The 9,451-nt window shown below is 40.2% G+C and overlaps 1 protein-coding gene across 2 annotated transcripts in view; it reads left to right on the forward strand.

Annotated features, from left to right (window-relative positions):
• The window catches only part of KPNB1 (karyopherin subunit beta 1), a 34,515-nt gene that overhangs the window by 6,780 nt on the left and 18,284 nt on the right, over positions 1 to 9,451 (forward strand). The window contains exons 3-9 of one of the 2 annotated variants that reach the window (XM_006166089.3): positions 233 to 385; positions 2,788 to 2,847; positions 3,453 to 3,542; positions 4,094 to 4,204; positions 5,040 to 5,165; positions 6,759 to 6,983; positions 8,755 to 8,946. In XM_006166089.3, the coding sequence (XP_006166151.1) occupies positions 233 to 385; positions 2,788 to 2,847; positions 3,453 to 3,542; positions 4,094 to 4,204; positions 5,040 to 5,165; positions 6,759 to 6,983; positions 8,755 to 8,946 (957 nt within the window). The remainder of the gene's footprint in view (positions 1 to 232; positions 386 to 2,787; positions 2,848 to 3,452; positions 3,543 to 4,093; positions 4,205 to 5,039; positions 5,166 to 6,758; positions 6,984 to 8,754; positions 8,947 to 9,451) is intronic. The other variant, XM_006166090.3, reaches the window with a different exon arrangement.

Genomic DNA, 9,451 nt, shown 5'->3' on the forward strand with positions numbered 1-9,451 from the left:
AAAAAAAAAAAGGTGAAAGGAACTTGATAAGTTTCATTGTTTCAGTTCAGTTTTGGACTGCCAGTACCGTGGGATGTTTTACAGGTGGTTTGCCATACTGTCCCTAAATGGAAATGTGTGGGACAAGATTGCAAAGTCATGATGCTTACTCGAGTAGATTTTAGAGTTAAAAGGACTGGTGATTAGTCATGAGCTCATTATTATATTCATTATACTTCTTTGCTTATTTCAGGACCCAGAGCAGCTACAGGATAAATCCAATGAGATTCTGACTGCCATAATCCAGGGGATGAGGAAAGAAGAGCCTAGTAATAATGTGAAGCTAGCTGCTACTAATGCACTCCTGAACTCGTTGGAGTTCACCAAAGCAAATTTTGACAAAGAGGTAAGTTTCTTGTGATAAAAGATACAGCTTCAGAGGATGAGGAATGAAAGTTAAAGTGTCTGTTGATTTTTCAAGTTTGTGATACAGAAAGTTGCGATTTGTGTAGCAATTGTTGAAGTTTGTGTTGTGTGAGAAATGGCCATGGAGGTATTTGCCGTATCTCATTAGGTTCTTGGAAACATTTTCTCAAGTGTTCCTAAGCTTAGATTTTTTTTTTCTCTTGCAGTCCTAAGTGTGGGAATGTTTTGGAATTGTAAAAAATTACTGGAACTAGGCCATTTTATATCTCCTTAGGAAGGTGCTTTTGAAAAATAATGTAAATGTTTTAACTGAAAGTAATTTCCCTTTTTATTGATTTATGATTGTATTAAAGTGTATATAACATAAAATATACTCTTAGCCATTTCCTTGTGCAGCGCGGTTCCACAGTAATGTGAACATACCTATCTCCAGCAGTTTTTCTCGTCTTGCAAAACTGAAACTATCCGTTAAACAGTCCCAGTTTTCCTCTTCCCCCAATCTGTGGCAGCCACCATCCTACTTTCTACTTTATGGGTTTGACTACTTCAGATATCTCATGTGAATTGATCATACAGTATTTATCTTTTTGTGATGGGCTTATTTAGCTTAGCATTTTGTCTTCAAGTTTTGTCCATTTTGTAGCGTGTTAGAATTTTCTCTTGATGGACTTTGGGATACTTCCACCTCTAGACTGTTTTAAATAATGCTGTTGTAACATGGGTATTCAAATACCCTTTGAGACCTTGCTTTTTTTTGGATATATTAGCCAAAAGTGGAATGAATTGCTGGATCATAGCATCAGAAAATATTTTTGTATATAAATCTGTTGACACTTCATTAGGGCTTTTTGCCATTTCTTGTTAGGCCTTATCGTGAGGAGGTCTAAGAAGCCAGAGTAAACTGTAGTTCTATTTTATTTGAAAATAGGGTTTTTTCTTTTAGATTTTAGAAGGCTTTGGAGGATAGAAAATAAAGTCCATTACTTTGTTCTTTTCTTGCCATATTAGATGCACATTTGCTCCTTTGGGGGGGGGGCATAAAGCGTTTGCCCTCTTTAGAGATAGGACATGAGAAATCACCCTCCAGAGGGATGGCTACCCTGCAGTCCCTTCTCACATTCTCCTCTTGGGATTTTAGACATGTAGGTGCATGCACTTAGTGTGTTTTTCTTTTTTTCTTTTTTAAAAAAAATTTTTGCTAGGGTACATGCACTTGCTGGAGACAGAAAGCAAGAAATCACCTCGTGGGGGGGATGGCGCCACTGCAGTCCCTTCTCCTTCATTCACCTCTTGGGAATTGAGGCACACACATACATACACCCAGTGTGAGTTTTAAGCTGCTGGGTCCAGGACTTGAACTGTAGTCAACTGTGTGGGAGTCCAGCAACATAACCATTACACCATCTTCTGACCCATGGTGTGTTTTTCTTTTTTTCTTTTTCTTTTTTTTTTTTTTTTGGAGAGGTTTTTGCTCTAGGGCACATGCACTCGCCAGAGAGACAGAAAGTGAGAACTCACCTCCCAGAGGGGATGGCCAGGCTGCAATCTCTTCTCCTCCATTCTCTCGGGATCTTGGGAACGAACACACATGCGCCTAGCGTGAGTTCAAGCCACTAGGTCCAGTATTCGAACTGTGGTCGACTACATGGGAGTCCAGCGACATAGTCATTACGCTAACTGCTGGTCCCCACTCCCCACCCCGGTGTGTTTTTCAATCAGCCAGGTTCATGGAGTTGGCCATGTGGGATCCCTCAGTCTTAACCACTTTGCCACTGTCTGACCCATATTTGCTACTTTCTAGAAAACAAATATGTTCTCTGAAATAAAGCAGATATTTTGGATTTTATTACATTAAAAATTATTTATTAAATTTTATTTATTCATTCCTTTATTTTTAATTTGACAGGAAGAGGGGAAGTGAGAAAGCAAGCCAGCAGGTTCGGGACGCAAACCATGGTCAGCCATGTGGCCGTGTCTAGCGCCTTAACCACCATGCCACCTGCTGATCCCCTAAATTTTATTACATTTTAAATACAGAAAATTGATTTTCCTACATCTAGTTTTTTCCCCCCCTAGCCAATTATCTTTGTTTAAACCCTGTGACATACGTTTCCCTGTCCACTTCTTCCCTGAAGGCAAGTTATGAAAGTCATTTTGGGGATTAAGAGATTAGGAACTGTCTTAGGGGCAGGTCATACTGCAAAACACTAGGGTTGAACTTTTTTATAGCCATCATAGTAGCCATCACTGTCTCAAGAGAAAGTTGCTTCATTTTATAAGGGTTGTGGGGCCTTGCGTGGGTGAGATTTATTCTTTACAGTGTCTAGAAATCTCATGGATGGTTCTGGTCTCCTAATTCTCTTGTCTTTATCCTTCTTACAGTCCGAAAGGCACTTTATTATGCAGGTGGTCTGTGAAGCCACACAGTGTCCAGATACAAGGGTGAGTATGAGGTCACATGGAAAATTTGTCTGTCTTATGTCTTACCTAGGAAATGCTTGTTCTGGCTCATAGAGTGCAATAGTGGAAATCAGATGACTTCAGAAATCAGGTTTGGCTAATGTTTTTAATAAGAACTTTTCCCCAAAAATATTGGAAGAAGGAAGAATAGTCCTTAAAAAGTTGACATATGGCAGTTACCATTCTCATTTAAAAAAAAAAAAAAAAAAACTTAAGAGAGAAATGGGTTTTGGTCACTTCGCTGCCTAATTGCCATAGGTTACTCAAGTGATTATTTCAACTGTAGCCTCTGAAGTGGCCCTGCAGTTGCTGTAAAGTACACCTGATGCTTCATGCAGGCGGAAGTAACACCTTCAGTCTGAATAGTATTAGTGAGTTTAGCCCTGCAGCGGGTTCCACAGACACCTTTAAAGCAAAAAGAGAAGGAAAGGTGCAGTAAATAGAAACATCATGAAAATTTTAGGGAAAAGATTAATTTTAAAAGAAACGATAACATTACCCATCTCCTTAACCCTTTAGATTGAATGAGTCTGCTTTTGTCAGATTGCACTGTTTTAGTAAAGTATTTAATCTGCTTTTTCTAAAAGGTACGAGTGGCTGCTTTACAGAACCTGGTGAAAATCATGTCCTTGTACTATCAGTACATGGAGACATACATGGGGCCTGCTCTTTTTGCAGTAAGTATTACTAATTTATGTGATTTGAGCCGGTAGTTAATTGCAGAGCCCATCCTTAGCTGATGTTTTGTCATTTCTGTAATTTTTCACTTAATATTATGAAATCAGGGAAATTCCTTGAATCTGAGTTTTTTTTGTTTTTTTGTTTTGTTTTTTAAAGCTAATCAGTATTATGCCAAAAACACTTGATCTGTCTGTTCTGGTAAAAAGAGGGGATTTTAGGCCAGCCTGTGGATGGCTCCTAGTCACAGACCTGGCCACTTAAAAAAAAACACTGGGTTGCATGTACAAGCATGCCCCAAATCCCAAAAGGAGAAATAGAGGAGAAGGGATTGTGTTGTGACCATCCCTCTCAGGAGATAGCCTCTAACAAATGTAAAAAATTAAAAAATGTGGATTTTAAAAATCCTCTCTCAGTTTCTGCCTTTCATTTCAGATCTTGGTTTCATAAATTGTATTTCTTCAACTTGATGTCTATGGTTAAGTGGGAGAGGTCTAACTTGAACCAGTACTTATCTGGGACCTGAGATGTCTTTGTTTTTTCCCCTAAGATCACGATTGAAGCAATGAAAAGTGACATTGATGAGGTGGCCCTGCAAGGGATAGAATTCTGGTCCAATGTCTGCGATGAGGAAATGGACTTGGCCATTGAGGCTTCAGAGGTGAGCTTGGGAGAGTGCTGGGACAGGGGAGGGAGGGAGAGCTATTAGCTTGACTAGGTCTGGGGACATTCATGTGTGAATATTACTGTTCTCCCACTGGGAAAGCTTCATTTTGACTTGGCTTAGTGGGTGTCTCCACTTGTATTTTTCTGTTAATTCAAGCCCCTATGGAGACAGATCACTAATGAGGGCGTCTCATGTCTTTGCTGACAAGTATGGCATGGTTTATTGCAAATACTCATATATGGATGCTGTGAACACAAGGGGGCAGCAGGCTGTCACAGTCACCCCATGTCACCTAGTGCCGAATTGTTTACTTTCCAACGTCTTAACACAAGCCTGGGATATATGATCAAATATTGATCATATAAATTGATCATTTACTTACTCTCATGAAGAATCAGATATAGGGGTAGGGTAGTTCTACCCTTGGAATCTTCACATTCAAGATTGGTCTCTAACCTGTTTCTCTTTGTGCATTTCAAAAAGTCTTATTTGGGGCACTCTTATATGGAATTAATATCTCTTGATCCAGAGAACACTTATGCTTGATCTTCGCCAAAAGGCGAGGAGAAGTCAAAAGAATGCTTAGATAGCATATCATTCATATGAATTGAGCTTGTGTGTAAAAAAAATGTCCTTGTTAAGGTTGCCTTGGCCCTTTAAGGTATATTATACATACATATTGCCCAAAAGGATCTCATTGAAGTAGACCAAAAAATTTACACCCCCAGATATGATAATGAATGTTAGTTAGCATGTGCCCTCATTTATTTCTGTTACAGACAACTGTCATTGTAGGCCTCTAGTTTGATAACTTTTTGTTTTTGTCTAGAATTTGCTTTGTGTTTCTCCTCAGGCAGCAGAACAAGGACGGCCCCCTGAGCACACCAGCAAGTTTTATGCGAAGGGAGCCCTGCAGTACCTGGTTCCAATCCTCACACAGACCCTAACTAAACAGGTGAGTTACTGTCCAAATTTCGCTTGGTAAGCTGTGAAACCTTAGCAAGGTTGAGTTGGTTCACTTGGAACAGTTTCCGTAAAGGACCTTGGCAGCTCATCAACTATTTGATGTTCTGTTGGAGATGACTCAGGGACAGCTGAGCTGGGGCTGTACGACGATCCTCTTGGTTCGAGTTGTTTGTGAAGCATTAACTGGGCCTGAACATCTCAGATGCGTCTTGATCGGGAACGAGCTACACACTGCTCTGATTTCCTGAGTCCTACATTGTTCAGGCTAATAGAAGAGATAGGCTAGTTTTGGGCCACTCAGATACATGTTAAATATCTGGAATATTTTTGATAGTTGGTGGGATATGTATTTTAAAAATATTGATGAGGTTGAATATGAATTATTCATATTTTAATGAATAACTCCAACCTATGAAAGAAATTTCTATTGATCATTCAAGATCATTGATATCATTACTAAGATTCAGGACAAAGTAAGAAAACTTCATAAAGATGAGGCCAGTGAGTAAACACAGACCCTGTTTGTTTGTTTGTTTTTTTAATATGTCTTGGTTGCCATTATTTGTTTATGCTGTACATTTTTCTTGGTATGTGTTGGGGTAAGTTTATTGTAACACCTCGTCTCTGGTGCATGTATACTATTAAAGAGCTGGCAGTTATTTAAGGAAACAATGCTGGTCTCTTTGAGCATTAATTACATAAGGCATTTGATTGTGAACGTGACTTCCAATATAGCAGTCAGAAGATAAGATATTTGTTTTGAAATGGACTGAGTGATCCCTTAAATTTTCATCTCATCTTTCAGTTTTACAGTGGTATGTTTTTTTCTTTATTTTAACTTACATTTGATCATATATATCTTTACAGTATACATCATTGCTTTTTCCAGCATGAATACCATATATTATCAGTCAAGACAGAGACATTGCTATATATATTTTCATTCGCAAATATTTTTTCTCTTTTTTGTGAATTAAACGTACTTTTTTTTTTCTTCCCCTGTTCCCCTCCCTCCATGACCCACCCCCTTACAGTGGTATTTTTATCTTTTGGTTCATTTTTTTTTGTTTTTGCATACTTGTGACTTTATTATTTGTGTACAAGTCATTCTTTTATCTGTGAAATTTCCTGTAACTCTATAGGAAGCCTGCTTTAAATTACTGTGGAAATATAATTACTTCCATCCCAGGAATTCCCCTTCATGTCTTTTTCCCAGTCTATAAGTTCGTTACTTTCTTTGTTTTTCCTGATAGATTAATTTTGATTGAGCTTTTGAACTTATATAACTAGAATCATAGAGCACATACTCTTCCATTCTGCCGTTTACCCTCCGTGTTCAAGTTTCATCCTTGCTGTTGCATACAGTTGAGGTTTTTTCTTCTCATTATTAAGTAGTACTAGAGTCATCCTTCATCTGCATCTTATTTAACAAAAGGCTATGTTGTGATGAATCTTGGTGGAAGAGAATATTTTATTTCCATGAAGCTTAAATTCTAAAGACATATGAGAATAATCAGAGGACCTTTTGAGTTAAAATGATTCTTTGAACAAAACCTAACCAGCGTCACATTCTTTTCATCAGGATGAAAATGATGATGATGATGACTGGAACCCCTGCAAAGCAGCAGGGGTGTGCCTCATGCTTCTGGCCACCTGCTGTGAAGATGACATAGTCCCACATGTCCTCCCCTTCATTAAAGAACACATCAAGAACCCAGATTGGCGGTACCGGGATGCAGCAGTGATGGCTTTTGGTTCTATCTTAGAAGGACCAGAGCCCAATCAGCTCAAACCGCTAGTTATACAGGTGAAGCTGAGAGATTTTTGGGTTAGAAAGTGGGATATTGTTTATTTAAACATTTTGCTTGAAAGTGTATTTCTGCTTTGAAACTGTAAGCAGTCATGTACTAAGGTTATTTCTAGATAGTTATTTGCTGTCAATTATGTAAGATACATTTCTTAACTTTTTTTTATTACTTAAGTCATATGACCCAGAAGCTTTTGAAAATGAAAAGACCAAACAGAAAAGGTCACCTTTAATCTCATTTTCCTGGGATAACATCTTTTTTTGAGGTTTTTGCTATAGGATGTGTGCGCTTGCCAGAAAGACACAGAGACAGACAGCAAGAAGTCACCCCCCAGGGGGGATGGTCATACTGCAATCCCTTCTCCATTTTCTTGGGATCTTGGGCACGCATGCACATGTGCCTGGCATGAGTTTAAGCCACTGGGTCCAGGACTCAAGCCGTGATGGACTACATGGGAGTCCAGTAACATAGCCATTAGGCCAACTGCTGGTCTCAGCCCTGGGATAATACTCTTAATTATTATCGGTATTCTTACAGTTGTCTGTCTATTTTTTTTTTTTTTTTTTTTAAGAGGTGTGTGTGGTTTTGTTTTAAGATTTTTGCCATAGCACGTTTATGCTCAACAGAGAGGGAAAGTGAGAAATCACACCCCATTTTCCCCCAGAGGGGATGGCCACACTGCAGTCCCTTCTCTATGCTCTCCAGATTTTGGGCATGCATACACACATGCCTAGAGTGATTTTCAAGCTGCCGGGTTTGGGACTTGAACCGGGTTTGGGACTTGAACCGTAGCCATGTGGGAGTTCAGCTACCTGTACCACCACCCATCTTCTCGCCCCATGCACCAAACTATTATTATTTAAAAAAATAATAATAATTATTATTTATTTATAATTGTATTTATTCATTCATTTATTTTAATTTGACCAGAGAGACACAGAGAAAGTGAGAAAGGAAGCCACCAGGTCCGGGACTTGTACCGTGGTCAGCCATGTGGGAGTGTCCAGCGCCTTAACCACCACGCCACCTGCTGGTCCCCGCACCAAACTATTAATAGACTTGTAATCTAGGATTTGGTGAGAAGACTAAAACATCGTCATGTTTCACCTTTATTTCTTTTTGTTTATTTTATTCATGAGAGAGGGTGCAGGTGAGAGAGACAGACTCAACAGGCTCTGGCAATGCTGGTATCTCCCTTCCCCAGCCTTCCAGCTCATCAGCATCTTAGGTGTACACACACAGGTGTGACTTCAGGGAGACATGGGATCCCAACCCATGGTTGACCGTTTTGCCTTCAGCATGCCCCACCTGTGTAATTGAGGTTGGCCTCCTTTTATTTTTATTTATTTATTTATTTATTTATTTGGAGAGATTTTCACTGTAGGGCGTGTGCGCTCGCCAGACAGACAGAGAGAGACATAGAGACAGAAAGCGAGAAATCACCCCCCAGCAGGGATGGGCACGCCGCAGTCCCTTCTCCTCCATTCTCCTCTCGGGATCTTGGGCACGCACGCACACGTGCCCGGCATGTTTTAAGCCACCGGGTCCGGGACACGAACCGTGGTCGACTACGTGGGAGTCCAGTGACATAGCCATTATGCTAACTGCTGATTCCCGACCTCCTTTTATTATTTTGACAGATGTTTCATAAGCATGTCTTTTACATTTACGAAAGCACCTTGGTAATGTTTTTGAGTTAAAACCCAAAGGTAGCAGTCAATATAAATTGTAATCTTTGTTTTGCATTGCTAATAAATGTTGTATTTTCAGGCTATGCCCACCCTCATAGAATTAATGAAAGATCCCAGTGTAGTTGTTCGAGATACAACTGCATGGACTGTGGGCAGAATTTGTGAACTGCTCCCTGAAGCTGCCATCAATGATGTCTACTTGGCTCCCCTGCTGCAATGTCTGATTGAGGGCCTCAGTGCGGAACCCAGAGTCGCTTCCAATGTGTGCTGGGTAAGAAATTTTCTTCCTGGGGGGAAAGGGAGCTTGCCTGAGCTGTTGCCAAGAAGGTAGGCGGTGTGGGAGTGAAACAGATCTACCTTACTGAAGACTTTTTCTGAGTAGCATCCTCTAATTTCTTCAGTTAAAATGAGGGGGAGATGCCAACCACTGGAGCCAGTGGGAGCTGTTGACTCATAGTGACTGGTTCCCAACCCAGTTAGAACAGCCTTGGTATCCACTGGGGGAAACTCTCTGTACTCAGTTCTCTTCCTTGATTTGCTTGGGGATCAGAAGTTTGATTAAGATGGAGAGTTGTTGGCTATAAGATGTACCATTGCTGCAAAGTGGGCAAGAGGAACGGAAGATAGGTGGCCCGGGTGCTGAGTCGGCGTTAGCTAAATGTACTTTATTGGAGACATTTTGGAGTGTTGGAGGAGGAAGTTCAACTAAGGAAGGTTTGGGGTTAAAAGCCTTTCTGTAAAGGGAAAGATAAATGAAATGGCAGGCCATTGCGGTG

This window comes from Tupaia chinensis, unplaced genomic scaffold (assembly GCF_000334495.1).
Source record: "Tupaia chinensis unplaced genomic scaffold, TupChi_1.0 Scaffold144171_1, whole genome shotgun sequence".
Classification (NCBI taxonomy): domain Eukaryota; kingdom Metazoa; phylum Chordata; class Mammalia; order Scandentia; family Tupaiidae; genus Tupaia; species Tupaia belangeri.